Below are 17797 nucleotides of genomic sequence, written 5' to 3' on the forward strand. Positions count from 1 at the left end.
GAAAACTGTTTGTGCTAGTTAAAGAAGCTATAAAACTGGCCTGTTTTAGACTAGTTGAGTATCTGGAGCATTAGCATTTGTGGGTTCGATTACAGGCTCAAAATGGCCAGAAACAAATAACTTTCTTCTGAAACTCGTCAGTCTATTCTCATTCTGAAAAATGAAAGTCATTCTATGCGAGAAATTGCCAAGAAACTGAAGATCTCATTCAACGCTGTGTACTACTCCCTTCACAGAACAGCGCAAACTGGCTCTAGCCAGAATAGAAAGAGGAGTGGGAGGCCCCGGTGCACAACTGAGCAAGAGGACAAGTACATTAGAGTGTCTAGTTTGAGAAACAGACGCCTCACAAGTCCTCAACTGGCAGCGTCATTAAATTGTACCCGCAAAACACCAGTCTCAACGTCAACAGTGAAGAGGCGACTCTGGGATGCTGGCCTTCTAGGCAGAGTTGCAAAGAAAAAGCCACATCTCAGACTGGCCAATAAACGAGTAAGATGGTCAAAAGAACACAGACACTGAACAGAGGAACTCTGCCTAAAATGCCAAACCTGTCAGATGGCAGATGAGAAATGCTCACTAACAGGGATGTAAACAAATTTGTGCACAACATTTGAGAGAAATAAGCTTTTTGTGCATACGGAACATTTCTGGGATCTTTTATTTCAGCTCATAAAACCAACACCATGTTGAATTTATATTTTTTTGTTCAATAATATATAAATATACAGTTTGACTAGTTTTTAATCCTACGGGAGGTGGTCGTTGCCGTAGCAACCTTGAGTGAGTTAGTTCCTGAGTTCACTGGCGCATGTAGAGAGTGATGAGGCCTGCACGGTGGAGTTGTTGCCACAGTGTCATCTCCAGCCTCATGTCATGGTTAATGAAGAAACCCACTGGGTGATATTGGTGGTCAAAGTAGTGGTCAGAGTATTTCACATAGTCTGGAGTCATGAAGCCATACGCGCTCACCTGTTTTCAAATACGACAGACAGAAGGAGAGAGAGGTAGAGAGAAACAGGGGGGAGGACAGAAGGAGAGAGAGGTAGAGAGAAACAGGGGGGAGGACAGAAGGAGAGAGAGGTAGAGTGAAACAGGGGGGAGGACAGAAGGAGAGAGAGGTAGAGAGAAACAGGGGGGAGGACAGAAGGAGAGAGAGGTAGAGAGAAACAGGGGGGAGGACAGAAGGAGAGAGAGGTAGAGAGAAACAGGTGGGAGGACAGAAGGAGAGAGAGGTAGAGAGAAACAGGTGGGAGGACAGAAGGAGAGAGAGGTAGAGAGAAACAGGTGGGAGGACAGAAGGAGAGAGAGGTAGAGAGAAACAGGTGGGAGGACAGAAGGAGAGAGAGGTAGAGAGAAACAGGTGGGAGGACAGAAGGAGAGAGAGGTAGAGAGAAACAGGTGGGAGGACAGAAGGAGAGAGAGGTAGAGAGAAACAGGTGGGAGGACAGAAGGAGAGAGAGGTAGAGAGAAACAGGTGGGAGGACAGAAGGAGAGAGAGGTAGAGAGAAACAGGTGGGAGGACAGAAGGAGAGAGAGGTAGAGAGAAACAGGTGGGAGGACAGAAGGAGAGAGAGGTAGAGAGAAACAGGTGGGAGGACAGAAGGAGAGAGAGGTAGAGAGAAACAGGTGGGAGGACAGAAGGAGAGAGAGGTAGAGAGAAACAGGTGGGAGGACAGAAGGAGAGAGAGGTAGAGAGAAACAGGTGGGAGGACAGAAGGAGAGAGAGGTAGAGAGAAACGAGGGGAGGACAGAAGGAGAGAGAGGTAGAGAGAAACAGGGGAGAGGACAGAAGGAGAGAGAGGTAGAGAGAAACAGGGGGGGGGGGGGGGGGGGCAGAGGTCAGTTGCTGCAGTCACAGCCTTTAAAAAACATTTTTTATCTAGTGTTCCATGCCTCAAGAACAATGATGACCATATATGGGCCTTTGCTTTAGGCAGTGATCGAAGCAGAATGTAGTATTTCTGTTTCACAGGGCTTTTGAAGACTATCAGGGTCAGAGTAAATGCTGCCCAACTGGAGGGTCAGTGCAGTCATGTCCAGAGAGTTATTGTTTAATGGCTAGTCACTGGTGGGTCGTCCCGTACCTGGTCACAGGTGTGTATCGCAGCCAGCAGCATCACAGCACCTGTTGATGGACGGTAGATGTCCTTGTATTTGGTCTGCATGGCGTGGGCCCGGAGGAACCTACGACATGAAACACAAGAGAGCATTTAACAATACAGCTGGTCCACACGTTGAAATAGTGTCCAAGAAAATGATCTTCAAGGACAAAGGATTTTGTCCTTTCCTAAAATGCCCTTTGCTGGAGAAAAGGTTGTGTACAGACCAGACCTGGCTGCCACCTTTTCCTTGTCGAGAGGAGAGCTAACCCCACACCACACCACACAGGCCTGATTAGTATGCACCCGAACAGAGTCATGGTATAATAATTACCTTTAAAGTGTTAGATGGTGTGGGATGGAGTTCTGGCCTCCTTGGTGACATCACCAGGTGGTAAATGAGTTAATAGACCAATAAGAGAGATCCAAACCTTTCTGCCAATAACAGCTAGTCTTCCGTTTTCCCCTCCCCACTCAGACCACTCCCAGAGAGTCTTAGCAAAATCCTTGTTTGAGAATTTTTTCCTTTGCTAAGAAGCTATTCTTGTTTTCAATTCCAAAAAATGATTAAAAAAAGTAAACAAAATCAAAGTAAGGTCATTATTTGATATGGAGATAAAAATGGGCACTGCCACTCAACCAGGGTTGGGATCAGTTACATTTCAATACAAACAAAAAAACATTCACCAGAAGTGCACGCACATGTGTCATATATTATTGGAACCTCATCAGAGGACCTCTTTAACCATTGTAGGAAGAGTTCTCGATCATAAAGTGGCCCCCCACCCAAAACAGGGACTTCAAAAGGGGTTTCTTTAATACCTTTGTCCAGGTGTGTGTGTGTGTGTGTATAATCAGAGCTCAGCTGTGATTCGGATTAGCCACAACAACTCTCCTAAAGACTATGTGCTTTGTACTAAGATAAACATTTTAAAAGGGGGGGGGAAGTGAGTTATTTTTTTTACACACCTGTTTCTGATGTAGCGTATGAAATCTGGATGGTACATCTTCAACTTTTCTACGGTCACATTTCCTCCAAAGTATGTGGGAGGTCTAAAAAGGGAAAAACAAAAACAGATAACAGTATAGGGTAGCCTAGTGGTTAGAGTGTAGGGACGGCAGGTTAGCCTAGTGGTTAGAGTGTAGGGACGGCAGGGTAGCCTAGTGGTTAGAGTGTAGGGACGGCAGGGTAGCCTAGTGGTTAGAGTGTAGGGACGGCAGGGTAGCCTAGTGGTTAGAGTGTAGGGACGGCAGGGTAGCCTAGTGGTTAGAGTGTAGGGACGGCAGGGTAGCCTAGTGGTTAGAGCGTTGGACTAGTAACCGAAAGGTTGCAAGTTCGAATCCCGAGCTGACAAGGTACAAATCTGTCGTTCTGCCCCTGAACAGGCAGTTAACCCACTGTTCCTAGGCCGTCATTGAAAATAAGAATTTGTTCTTAACTGACTTGCCTGGTTAAATAAAGGTAAAATAAATAAAACATTAGTAAATAAAGAAGGAATACTTGGGGATATTGAGGGTATTTCATTACAATGGAAATCCACATAGATGCTGTGTGGGGAATGAAATCAAAACCTCCATGGAGATGAACCCATCTTACGTTTTGCTCCTTTCTGGTCCTCTCTCTACTGGAGTGTGTGTGGCAGCTGCTTTCATCAGCAGATAATCCCTGTCATGGTCTGGCAGGAAGACATAGCGTGTCTCCTACAGGATAAAGACAGAGAACGAGGGGAATGCATGATCAGACTATAAAAAAAATAAATGTAAATGAAAGTTAAAGAGTTTGTCTGTAAATTAATTAAAGAATGGAGGATGAAGTTTATTCCCAGTGAGTAAATGTGATCGTGAACCATCATCATCATGATGGAAGTGTTCACCTCAGAGAGCGGTGGTCCTCTGTAGCCCGCTCCGGCGTAGCTCCTCATGGAGTTACGGAGTGTGTTGGTGGAGAACGTGTAGAAGGATGTTCTGGAGCCCACATCCTGCTCAAAGCCTTTAATGACAGCTCCGTTGGTCCTGGAGTAACAACAGAAGCATGGAACAGAACTTTGTCAATAACCAATATAAACATTTTTAAAAAATAACATTAAAATAAAGTTGCTGGTTCGAATATCAGAGCCGACAAGGTGGAGAAAAATAATCTGCCACCATGTGCCTTTGAGGCATTTAACCCAAATTGCTTCAGGGGTGCTGGACAATGGTGACCCTGGCCATGACCTCACTCCCTGCGGGTGTCTCAGGGGGAGCTGGGATATACAAAGAAAACACATCTCTATCACATAATCCCTTGTGACAAAGCTCTTAATAAAAGAAAAGGATGGACAAACAAAATGCGAGAGTGGAATGGACTCTACCCACGTGTCTTTATCCTACTGTTTTACCAAACTGTCAATGTAACCACCTCCCTATCTTTATACAACACAGGGACACTGTCAAAGACGACCAATTACAACACAGGACACACAGGAAGGAACACTGAACGACAACCACGGCATGAAGGAACATGAACACTGTCAATGACCTCACACTCAGGTAACCACAGAAACCAGATGCATGCTTCATTCAACAGACTCTTGAGGAGCCCTTGAAAATCAGCCATCCTGAATGACATAAATGAAACACAGGATGAAGGCCAACTGTACTAACATAATACACATTCCAAGGAACATCTTCCACTTCAGAAGGTCCAACCACCCCCGCAGGCTATTGAGGAAGTCAAGACTAAACAAGGTCAAAGACAGCGTCTCACCTGAATACGTAGTCATGCTGGTCAATCTCATGGCCTTTCTTTGACTCATTCAGAATCCCTCCGTTGCCCACGACAGCACAGCGGACACACCGTGAGCCGTTGCTACGACGATCCCAGTCATCAAACATGTGCCAGTTGGCTGACGTGTTGAGAACAGACAGGGTCGACACCAGAGCTGCAACAACAAATGCAATGTAATAAAATAACTGATGAAGAAGACAGCCAACCAACCCGATGAAATCTCTGCCTCGCGCACATTTCCAATGGACGACATCTACACTCAACTGTCAGTGTCTCGTCTCACTAGCTGGGAGGCGTGGGTAAAGTCCACGGGGTAAAAACAGTGGAATCATTCGATCGTTTACTCTTGTCAGATGTGAGCTGATATGAGATTCCCATGCATCTGTGAAGTTGTGCAGATGTACTCAATCGACTGACCATAAAGGGTCGCGTGTCCCATCTCTGAAGCCATATAACATCTTTATTGGGGTGACCATGGATCATAGTGCACTGGAGTTAGACAGTGGCAGTCAACGATGTGGAACTAAAATTGTTTGTCGTCAGCATGTGAACATGATTTGTCAGCCAATTTTCAAACAATAGTTGGTATGGAGTAAGTAACACATTGTAACGTTCCTGTCAACATGTTTTGAAAGTACTTACTGTTAAAGTCGAGGTTTGCCCAGCCATGAGTCCCAGGATACAATCGGAGGCGCTGGTACTGTTCTGGAGTGGCATGCTTGGCCCACTGAAGCACAGGGATCCTGCCCAGATACCGTACCCCAAAGTCTGTCTGGGACACCCTGCTCCGAATACTGTCTGGACAGTCCTGGATGGAATAACGTTCAGAAAGTTGACGCTCATTTACTGTATTTCAATACAATTTCAAAACTCTAAAATACTACTTGGAGAACAGTGAAAACAAGTAAAAAAGGACCCCAGACATTATCACCTTGGCTGCTGTAGCTTCATTCACCTCAGTCCATCTACAAACACATAGCCTAATAGCTATTAGCTGCTACACATTAACTCAGCACTGGGTAGACCACGTGATGATGCCGCTACAACATTCTATGGCGATGACACAAAGAGGGTAGCAACAAGAGAACAGATTCTGGGAAACCTGTACTATGACATCATATCCTGTCATCGTCACGGTACAGGGGGCCAGCACAACCTAATGTCCTTATAGAACAATAAGTGACTGAACATCAGCATCATTAAAACTGAACGAACGGTGTAATTTTACCATGCAGCCCTGCAGTTACACAAAGGTCATTGTAAAGTGGGTGATTCAAGCACTGGATGCTGATTGGCTGACAGCCGTATACCATTTTTTAACATTTTTATGTACTGCTCTAATTACGTTGGTAACCAGCTTATAATAGCAACAAGTCACCTCTGGGGTTTGTGGCATATTGCCAATATACAATGGCTAAGGGCTGTGTCCAGGCACTCTGCGTTGCACCTAAGAACCTCCCTTATCCCTCGGGCCTTTATATATATATATATATATCTATATATAGTTCCACACAACATAATATGGACATAACTCAAGATTAATTTTATTTTTTTATTTAAAAAAAGGTTCCGAACCTCGGTGTCCCCTCATAGCTACGGTCTTGTATCAAACGAGGCCATTTAGGTCTTCATCATCAGGGAAACTACTCACTGTTTCTGAGGAACACTGAATCATGGAAAGTCAACGAGTGGGAGATAAGCAGACAAAGAGTTTGATGGGAGTTGTGCATACCACTCCACTAAACAAAAAAAAAAAAGGTAGAGATAAAGAAATTGGAGATTGCATTGAACCGTACGGTGTTCCTTTACCACCCACATGTCTGGATCAAATAGGCCTAAACACATATGCTTCACATCTTATCTGTCTTATGAAAGATATCGAGACGAAACAGTCCACGCGAGTGAGAAACCACCACATGGAGTGGGGTGTTCTCTGTTGTGGTCGACCGTATTTAGTCTATATTATAGGAAAAATAGGAAGCAGACCTCAGCCATTGTTCATATGAAATGTACAATGTTCTTTCCTTGTTTTGGTTGACCGTGTGATGACGCTGCAACATTCTTCTATTGTGATGACACAAGGAGGGTAGAGCAAGAGAACACAGTCTGGGAAACATGTCATATATTTGCCATTATACATGAGCCCAAAGAAAACACCAGCCGGTTTTCACTGGCATTCATTCAACTAGACATCCCACACGCACGCAAACACCAGCCAACATCATTGCAGAACATGAAGTCCTTAAAATATCTGCGTGATTAACACTGAACTAGTGGTGGACTTTTACCATTCAGACCTGCAGTTAAATTAAAAGGTCATTATTGAACTGGGCTTATTTCCACATAATGTAATATGGAGATTGCTTAAGATGGCCCATAACTTATCAAATTGCTGTATGAATTACACATTGATGACCTTTTGGGTTGTGTAATCTGGTGGTTAACTAGAGTATCACTCATGTCATCTGACTGAGATTTAACAGATATCCACTGTCCTTATTTTATAACAAAGTGGGGCATTATTTTAAGTGCTTCCATGCTTCATGTGTCTGAAAGTACAATCAGTCAGCATTGACTGCAAGGAGACGACAGGCCTTCTAAGGTCTCTGAAGTAGACAGCAATCACAACAAAACACATCAAGTAACAGGAACAGCTCAGAAAAAGGAACTTCAACTCACTGTTTGAGGTGGGGCATCTTCACTGTAGTAGCTGTCGCCAATGAAGGGTGGCTCTGTTGGTTTGGCAGACTTGAGGAGAGCACCTTTAACATCAGAGCCCTTGGTAGTCCTGGCTCCAGGTTCTGTTGACGGTCTGACTCTGGCAGGGGATGTGGACTTCACCTTTAAACTTAAAGGTGTTGGTGGTGCGATACTACTATTATCTGACAGCGTATTGACAACAAGAGGTTCTTCAGGGTCATGTAACCTGGCAAGAGACAAAACACACACCTTAGAGCTGAAACCGGTGTCACCTTAACGGTCCTGGGTAATGTCAAATGTGTCAAATGTTGTTGTCTCCTGCTACCCAATTGTGGAAAAACTCACATATTTCTCTCACAAGTTCCTCAGTAACAGCTGAAATATGTTGATTCTGTATCTGACTCGGCAGGAACAGCACACGCTCTGTCAACTGTGGTCATGTGACCCAAATTGAGCAGAGAAGCTGAACCTAAAATGGCTTTCTAAACATTAACTAGGGTTGAGCCTAGTCATTATAAAGTGTTGTCAGATTTCACCATTATTGAAAATGTATTTTACACTAACCTACAACTTCTCTTCTTCCAGGCTAATTTGTGGTCGAGTCTGGATTATGGCTGACCCCAATTATTCAACTGGTCGATAGGCTTTGGTCGACCAATATTTTGTTGTTGTTGTTGTTGTTGTCGGGGACAGCCCTAGTCTTGATTTATTCTGAGTAAAACAGTACGGAGAAGTGGTATGCTATTCAATGATGCAGCTTTACCATTGGCACGTGTTTGGTAGGGAAAGACAACAATCGTCCATCTCACAACCAGACCTGTATCCTCCACATTGACGTATAAGTGCACTTATATTAAATAAACAATAAGGCCCGATTGTGTCTGGATGTATTTTCAGTACAACTAAATGCCAAAGAGCTCTACAGAGTAATATTGCCCCAATGCACTGAGTAATATCTGGACGTGTGTCCTCCAGTCATTTAATGAAGGACAAAGGTAATAAACCAAAATTGGATTAGGGCGTAACCGATACCTGTGACAATCTGAGATCAGAAAGGTGATAGTCGCCACCAGGAAATACAACTGAAGGACTGATGCATCATGGACTATCCATTCTCTCATAAGAGGCTCTCGAGCAGACAGAAAAAAACGATGGTTGATGTAAAAAAAATCCCCCTTTTCCACAGAAATGCTAATGTTTTTGTCGTGCAACAGCAGAATTCCCCTTCTCCCTAAACTGTTCATTCATCATTCTCCGGCCTGTCTAAATACAGTGATCTCCATTTGTGTTAATAGACGATGACCCCAAAGCAAAAATGCATTTGGAGAGACAGTTTGGAACAACAAGGAGAGGCAGAACAGGCCGACTTCAAATAACTGGCATTCAGATAAAATCACTGTTTAGGTGAAACCCAAGGGCTATGGCAGGGAGGGAGGGAGGGAGGGAGGGGAGGCAGAGAGGCAGAGACAGGCAGGCAGAGACAGACAGGCAGAGACAGACAGGCAGAGACAGACAGGCAGAGACAGACAGGCAGAGAGGCAGAGACAGAGAGGCAGGCAGACAGGCCATCAAAATGACAGACCTGCTGAACCTTTAAAATCATATGTTTGAGTGGTTTGTCTCACAGCGAGAGAAATACAGCTGCTTCCACTACTCTGACAGTACTACCAGGCTGACATTTCACATGTAACCCCATTCTGTTGCTCTCCATTGGTTTTAATGTTAGCCCAGCTGCTTGTGTGTGGCTACATTGATATGACTTGCAGGAAGACCGTAAGCGTTTGATTTTAAAAATCCCATGGTTTAAGTCTCCATGATCTCAGGCAGGTGAACCATGTCCCTCTGTACGGCTAGTCATTTGGCAAACCGAGCAACCAGGAAGATTTTCAATAAATAAATAAAAAAGGTAGAAAGAATAGACGTTGCATACAGTATATACATTAATTCCACTAGGTCATACATTAATTCCACTAGTTCATACATTAATTCCACTAGGTCATACATTAATTCCACTAGGTCATACATTAATTCCACTAGTTCACACATTAATTCCACTAGTTCACACATTAATTCCACTAGTTCAGCCTTTTAATTAATAAAAATCCCTCCGAATCTTTGCTTTTGAATTACACAACAAACTAATCATTTAACATTCCCAGACAGTAGCTAGGGTTCCATCCAATTGGTGACAGATTTTTATTTAATTATTATCATTTGTTTAACGAGGCAAGTCAATTAAAAACAAATTCTTATTTACAATGACAACCCACTGTTCCCTGGTAGGCTAACTGCCTTGTTCAGGGGCAAAACAACAGATTTTTAGCTTGTCAGCTCGGGGATTTGATCTAGCAACCTTTCGGTTACTGGCCCAACGCTCTAACCACTAGGCTACCTGCCGCCCCATATTCAAGCAAATATTATATTTTAAAAAATCTAAAAGTTCAATGTGTTTCCATCGCATTTCAACTCTGCCAATAGTTGTCACAAAAACTGTTGGGTTAAATAGCAAATGTGTCTATTCTGGTCTTGTCAAGTGTGCTTTAGTCAACAGCTGGCAAATATAGTGCAGGTAGGCTGTGCATGCAGGCTGTGCAGGTAGGCTGTGCATGCAGGCTGTGCAGGTAGGCTGTGCATGCAGGCTGTGCAGGTAGGCTGTGCATGCAGGCTGTGCAAGTAGGCTGTGCATGCAGGCTGTGCAGGTAGGCTGTGCAGGTAGGCTGTGCATGCAGGCTGTGCAGGTAGGCTGTGCAGGTAGGCTGTGCATGCAGGCTGTGCAGGTAGGCTGTGCAGGTAGGCTGTGCATGCAGGCCGTGCAAATTATACCGAAACTTTGCCGTTTCCGTCACAGCTGTCGTGATATTAATTTATACGTTATAACTTCACTCACAAACTGTGAATGGAAACATTGTTAGAAGTGTAATATTTTCCACCAGGAGTTTTAGATTGTTGCATCGTTGTTGGTTTACCTGTTGGGTTCCTGTGTGTACCAGATGCCAGGGAATTGTGTCAGGTTCAGGATGTCCATGCGCCAGGTGATCTCAAGGTTCAAATAGATGATATAGATGACTGGCAGGAAGCTGACACCCAGGAAGCACAGCCATAGCCTCCTCTGGAGCCCCATGCTCGTCATCGTGGACCTGAGCCTGAGCAGCCGGCTGTGTGTGTGCCCTCTACCCTCCAATGAGGAGGAATGTGGGGAGTAGAGGGGAGTCACCAATGTCCTTCTGAGGAGGTTGTTCGGGTTTTCAGGGGAGCAACGAGGAAAGAGACGAGGGCTGGAGTTGACTGTAAAACGAGTGCACAGAGGTGCACACTACTCTGGGGCCTCTCTTACCACATGACAGTCTGGAGAGACAGAGAGAGGAGAAACAGACATAGATAAAAATGGAGAGAGCAAACTTTACCTCACCGTGTCAACAGAGCTGCTCCCAATAATACCTTTTTAATTCAACCTTTGACCACAAAAATACAGTCTCTCTGTATTCTTTCAGATCCCTCTATTTTAGGGGCAGATGGGTATTTGATTTGGACTGTTTATAGCCACTGATGGATCATGGTACAGGAACTCCCTCTGACCAGGTGAAGCCTTCATCCTTCCAGAACAATACAGTGATGGCAGAGCAACTGTCAAAATGTACCATCTCTGACAACCCTGCTCAAACCTGTTTAACCCTGCTCAAACCTGTTTAACCCTGCTCAAACCGGTTTAACCCTGCTCAAACCGGTTTAACCCTGCTCAAACCTGTTTAACCCTGCGCAAGCCTACTAACCCCGCTCAAACCTACTAACCCCGCTCAAACCTGGTAAACCCACTAACCCTAAACCAGACAAGAAGAGGGTCATGATGACGGACTTGTGATAAGTCAAATAAAATGTTATTGGTCACACACAACATATGTAGCAGAAATGCTTGTGTTCCTAGCTCCAACAGTACCGTAATAGCTAACAATTCACAAATCTAAAAAGTAAAATAATGGAATTAAGAAATATATAAATAGTAGGATGAGCAATGTTAGAGTGGCATTGACTAACACATAGTAGAATAGAATATAGTATTTACATATTGGATGAGTAAAGCAGTATGTGAACATTATTAAAGGGATTAGTGTTCCATTATTAAAGGGATTAGTGTTCCATTATTAAAGGGATTAGTGTTCCATTATTAAAGGGATTAGTGTTCCATTATTAAAGGGATTAGTGTTCCATTATTAAAGGGATTAGTGTTCCATTATTAAAGGGATTAGTGTTCCATTATTAAAGGGATTAGTGTTCCATTATTAAAGGGATTAGTGTTCCATTATTAAAGGGATTAGTGTTCCATTATTAAAGGGATTAGTGTTCCATTATTAAAGGGATTAGTGTTCCATTATTAAAGGGATTAGTGTTCCATTATTAAAGGGATTAGTGTTCCATTATTAAAGGGATTAGTGTTCCATTATTAAAGGGATTTGTGTTCCATTATTAAAAGGGATTAATGTTCCATTATTAAAGGGATTAATGTTCCATTATTAAAGGGATTAGTGTTCCATTATTAAAGTGACCAGTGATTCCATGTCTATGTACACTGCTCAAAAAAATAAAGGGAACACTAAAATAACACATCCTAGATCTGAATGAATGAAATATTCTTATTAAATACTTTTTTCTTTACATAGTTGAATGTGCTGACAACAAAATCACATACAAATTCTCAATGGAAATCAAATTTATCAACCCATGGAGGTCTGGATTTGGAGTGACACTCAAAATTAAAGTGGAAAACCACACTACAGGCTGATCCAACGTTGATGTAATGTCCTTGAAACAAGTCAAAATGAGGCTCAGTAGTGTGTGTGGCCTCCACGTGCCTGTATGACCTCCCTACAGCGCCTGGGCATGCTCCTGATGAGGTGGCGGATGGTCTCCGAGGGATCTCCTCCCAGACCTGGACTAAAGCATCCGCCAACTCCTGGACAGTCTGTGGTGCAACGTGGCGTTGGTGGATGGAGCGAGACATGATGTCCCAGATGTGCTCAATTGGATTCAGGTCTGGGGAACGGGCGGGCCAGTCCATAGCATCAATGCCTTCCTCTTGCAGGAACTGCTGACACACTCCAGCCACATGAGGTCTAGCATTGTCTTGCATTAGGAGGAACCCAGGGCCAACCGCACCAGCATATGGTCTCACAAGGGGTCTGAGGATCTCATCTCGGTACCTAATGGCAGTCAGGCTACCTCTGGCGAGCACATGGAGGGCTGTGCGGCCCCCCAAAGAAAGGCCACCCCACACCATGACTGACCTATCGCCAAACCGGTCATGCTGGAGGATGTTGCAGGCAGCAGAACGTTCTCCACGGCGTCTCCAGACTGTCACGTGCTCAGTGTGAACCTGCTTTCATCTGTGAAGAGCACAGGGCGCCAGTGGCGAATTTGCCAATCTTGCACGGTGTTGGGCTGTAAGCACAACCCCCACCTGTGGACGTCGGGACCTCATACCCACCCTCATGGAGTCTGTTTCTGTTTGAGCAGACACTTGCACATTTGTGGCCTGCTGGAGGTCATTTTGCAGGGCTCTGGCAGTGCTCCTCCTGCTCCTCCTTGCACAAAGGCGGAGGTAGCGGTCCTGCTGCTGGGTTGTTGCCCTCCTACGGCCTCCTCCACGTCTCCTGATGTACTGGCCTGTCTCCTGGTAGCACCTCCATGCTCTGGACACTACGCATTGATGTGCCATCCTGGATGAGCTGCACTACCTGAACCACTTGTGTGGGTTGTAGACTCCGTCTCATGCTACCACTAGAGTGAAAGCACCGCCAGCATTCAAAAGTGACCAAAACATCAGCCAGGAAGCATAGGAACTGAGAAGTCATCTGTGGTCACCCCCTGCAGAACCACTCCTTTATTGGTGGTGTCTTGCTAATTGCCTATAATTTCCACCTCTTGTCTATTCCATTTGCACAACAGCATGTGAAATTTATTGTCAATCAGTGTTGCTTCCTAAGTGGACAGTTTGATTTCACAGAAGTGTGATTGACTTGGAGTTACATTGTGTTGTTTAAGTGTTCCCTTTATTTTTTTGAGCAGTGTACATAGGGCAGCAGCCTCTAAGGTGCAGGGTTGAGTAACTGGGTGGAAGCCGGCTAGTGATGGTTATTTAACAGTGATGGCCTTGAGATAGAAGCTGTTTTTCAGTGTCTCGGTCCCAGCTTTGACGCACCTGTACTGACCTCGCCTTCTGAATGATAGTGGGGTGAACAGGCAGTGGCTCGGGTGGTTGATGTCCTTGATTATCATTTTAGCCTTCCTATGACATTGGGTGCAGTTGGTGTCCTGGAGGGCAGGCAGTGTGCCCCCGGTGATGAGTTGGGCAGACCTCACCACCCTCGAGAGAGCCCTGCAGTTGCATGGAGGTACAGTTGCCGTGCCAGCCGGTGATACAGCCCGACAGGATGCTCTCAATTGTACATATTAAAGTTAGTGAGGGTCGTAGGGGCCAAGAAGGAATTTCTTCAGCCTCATGTCTGTGTGGGATGACAATTTCAGAATGTCAGTGATGTGTACGCCGAGGAACTTGAAGCTTTTCACCTTATTCACTGCAGTCCCGTTGATGTGGATAGGGGGGGGGTGCTCCCTCTGCCGTTTCCTGAAGTCCACGATCAGACCCTTTGTTTTGTTGACGTTGAGGGAGAGGTTATTTTCCTGCCAGAAGTACTGGAAACACCAGGAAACCAGAATCACATCTCTACTCTGAGGAAATGTCTCTGTCCCAAGTGGCTCGGGTCAAAAGTAGTGGACCGTATAGAAATAAAACAGTTATGTAAAAAACAAAAAGGGCCTTTGGAGTGCAATCAATGGATTGTTCACATGCACCTCCACCTGGCTGTGACGGAACCACAAGGAACGTTTTGAATGTCAACAGTTACTCTGATAGAGTACAATCATTAACACCCGTATGAGAACACGCACTTCTATACCTCATCTGTCACCTCCCTCTGACTACAATGACATGGTAAACACAGTGCTGGGCGGATAACACGGCCTTTAGGGCACTACATTCTGTTCCGATTGGATTTACATGAGTGAAATACATACTCTTTAACATCAGATTAACCTTGTCTGTTTACCCTAGCCTTGGGATGTGGAGTGGCCAAAGCCACATTCCTGCTTCATGTGGGAGTGCAGCTATTAGCATACCGTAACATTTAGCCTAACAAAAGAAAGATAGCAGTACAAACTATACAGAAGCTTCCCATCTAAAACCATACCGTACATAGTGTTGCGCACTTGATCAATGCCACGATTCAAAAGAGTGTGGCTATTATAAAAGCCTTTAATTTTCAATTGGGCTAAAAGAGAAAATAAATAAATATATATAGTCTACTGGTATTAAAGGTCATTCTTACAGGAGCATGTGATGTGGGAGAGCTATTGTCTATATGCTGTACCACTCAGAGAGGGGTATGTGGGGTACAGTAGATGACTCACACACTACCTCCAGAGGTATTGTGGCAGAATAGAGAATGATAGAGAACTTTAGTGGCCCAAAGTCTGTATTAGCACGGGCAGCGCCATTGAGTTCCTATCCCATTTTAATGTAGTCAACTGGGTGGGACTTCCAATTCATTGGCTGATCCCTCTTGGTGACCCTGTTGGAGTCATGTCCAACCAGGTCACCAGGAGGGATCAGACAATTATGAAGAAAATGGACTACTTAAAAAAAAAAAAAAAAAAATGAAGGTAGCCTCAAATGGCACTACTCATTCTGCCACGTACCCTAGAATGACACGGATACAAAAGGTTGAGTCTGTGTGTGGGAGACATCTGTTACGGTCATATCTCCATGTTACAGTGCTTGTAAACCAGACAGACGTCCACCTCCGGAGGTAGTGTGGGAGACATCTACACCCCCCTCTAGAGTTAGCCATCTAGCGTGCTCCGGACACCTTTGTGCAAGCTTTACTGAGGAAGTGTAGTTTGGTTAGATGGCAGCATCCATAGCTGTATGGCTGTGGAACGGTTACATTCTGTCTCGCTGATGAAATAAAATAAATTGAAAAGGCCATATATTTCCAAGCCCATATCGCATGCGTTGATTATCAATGTTAAAACACAGTTTTGAGATTGTGGTTCACATGAGCCAGTCGTTGGGCTGATGGATGAAAACTGTAGGGAGAAGGAAGAATGCGTTCAGCTGTCCTGGATTCAGTTTGTGTTGTCAAAGTAGTGTAGAGTAAATCTTTGAAACATACCGAAATGTAATGAATTCATCAGTAAACATTTATCAAACTACTGTAAGACGGAGGTCATTAAAATGTCAACAATTTACTTTCCCTGACTTATTCTTCAGTGTTTGTTTGAAGATAGATGACCAGGGAATGGAAGGAAAACCTTGATCCTCAGATTAGCCCTGTTCAACACATCTGTGAAAACTTTGACATTTGGTGGAGAATAGAGACAGCAAACATTTTACCTTAAGACCTTTTTTAAAATGTATTTTATAATCTTGGCTGTGCTGTCTATCACCTTTTTTTCCCATTCAGTTGAATAATGATGATAATAAAATACTTTTCCCTCTTTTGATTTAATTCTCCTAAAAATCTGAATGAATCCTAAGAAGAAGAAGAAAGCTGTAAACTTGATGGTATTTGTTAAAGTTCCTGTTTTGCACCGATTACCATGATCACCCTCAGAGAAACAGCAAGTCACTACTCTGAGATCTCTCTCCTCCCTTTTCACAACACAAAGCTAAACATAGAAAATAAAAAGTTAAAAATGTCTCCATATCCACTTACCTGTGACGAGTCTTCTTTAGTGACAGTTATCTATCTGCATAGTAGGAGAGTGGCGACAGTAGAAAGTCATCTAATCCAGAAGAACTCTTTGACTAATAGACCGGAGCGCCGGCACAGCACAGCATGGGCGGGACGATTGTGAAATGAGCAACAGATGCTGGCAATTGGGAGAGAGGGAACATTTACTACGGGGTGTAATCAAGCCGTTTTGTTTTCCAACGAAAACTAGCGTTTCTATTTGACAAATTCACCAAGGTCCAGCCCCGTTTCGTTCTCTTTAGTTCCTAGTGAATACACCCCGGACTACAATAAAGTCAGACGTGAGACGACAGCGTTAGAGGAATAGCGTTGCTATGGTCACAATGGCTGTGATCACACAGGCAGCCCAATTCTGATATTTATTCAACATAAAAAATATCTGTCCAGGGCAGAGGTGTCATGCCAATTGGAGGCTAGTGCCCCCTCAGATTTGTCCATTAAAAATGTTTTACAAATAAAAATTATACTTTCGTTTTTGTTTTTCTGTAGTACTACTAGCCACGGAGCATTTTTGTGGAGTTGGCTTTAGATAGCCCAGATAGGTTCCCAATCTCATAACAAGCTACCAAGAAGCCATTTAATAAGACTATCAATCAAGTTAGAGTAGCTAGCTAGTCTAAAGCCTTGTTCACATTGACAGTTTGAAGTGACTCAAAGCAATTTTTTTTGCATATCTGATTCAAATCTGTTCTCTTTCCTGCAGTATGACCAGCCAAAATGCACATGGAATCGGATATTTCAAGCCAGCTTTGTAGGTTGTTTGACGTCAGATAGAAATTTGATTCCTGACCATGAGACTTCTCTGAATGGTAAAATCTGATTTATTTGCCCTTTAAGTAGTTTTTAGACTGTTATTTGGCATAACTTGTTGCTTGCTAGCTACTCCGTTAACAGTTTGACAAGAACGTGCGGTAGCTAACTAGCGTGTTAATTGTGTTTAAGATGGCGCCGAAGAACATGGCTGACGTTTTACATTCTCCCAACCAGTTGTGCTATTTTGTTATTTGTTTGCATTTTGTGTAACTTGTTTTATAACTTGTGGTGTACATAATGTTGCTGCTACCGTTTCTTATGACCGAAAATAACTTCTGGACATCAGAAAAGCGATCACTGACCACAGACTGGAAGAAACGTTTTCCTTACACGAGTTCGACTTACACGAGTTCACTATTTGGCGTGAAGAAAAGACTCCGGAAAAGGGGCCGCAGATCGGAGATCCTTCTGCGAATCCAGGGGCGAGCAAGTAAAATCCCACTGCCATCCGTTCTTCTTGCTAACGTGCTTTCATTGGAAAATAAAATTGATGACCTACGATTAAGATTATCCTACCAGTGGGACATTAAAAACTGTAACATCTTATGTTTCACCGAGACGTGGCTGACCGACGAAACGGACAATATAAAGCTAGCAGGATTTTCGAC

At 43.9% G+C, this 17797-nt stretch overlaps 1 protein-coding gene across 1 annotated transcript; it reads right to left on the bottom strand.

Moving 5' to 3' along the window:
* Nucleotides 1-633: 633 nt before the first annotated feature.
* Nucleotides 634-16385, bottom strand: rtst6galnac (GalNAc alpha 2,6-sialyltransferase). Its single transcript, NM_001124217.1, is given in 10 exon segments — nucleotides 634-972; nucleotides 2088-2187; nucleotides 3072-3155; nucleotides 3700-3803; nucleotides 3977-4115; nucleotides 4849-5023; nucleotides 5512-5677; nucleotides 7549-7795; nucleotides 10536-10914; nucleotides 16338-16385. Coding segments are annotated over 9 exon segments (1341 nt in total). The 5' UTR covers nucleotides 10691-10914; nucleotides 16338-16385; the 3' UTR covers nucleotides 634-801.
* Nucleotides 16386-17797: the final 1412 nt, after the last annotated feature.

The sequence above is a fragment of the Oncorhynchus mykiss genome, chromosome 20 (assembly GCF_013265735.2).
Source record: "Oncorhynchus mykiss isolate Arlee chromosome 20, USDA_OmykA_1.1, whole genome shotgun sequence".
NCBI classification, from domain to species: domain Eukaryota; kingdom Metazoa; phylum Chordata; class Actinopteri; order Salmoniformes; family Salmonidae; genus Oncorhynchus; species Oncorhynchus mykiss.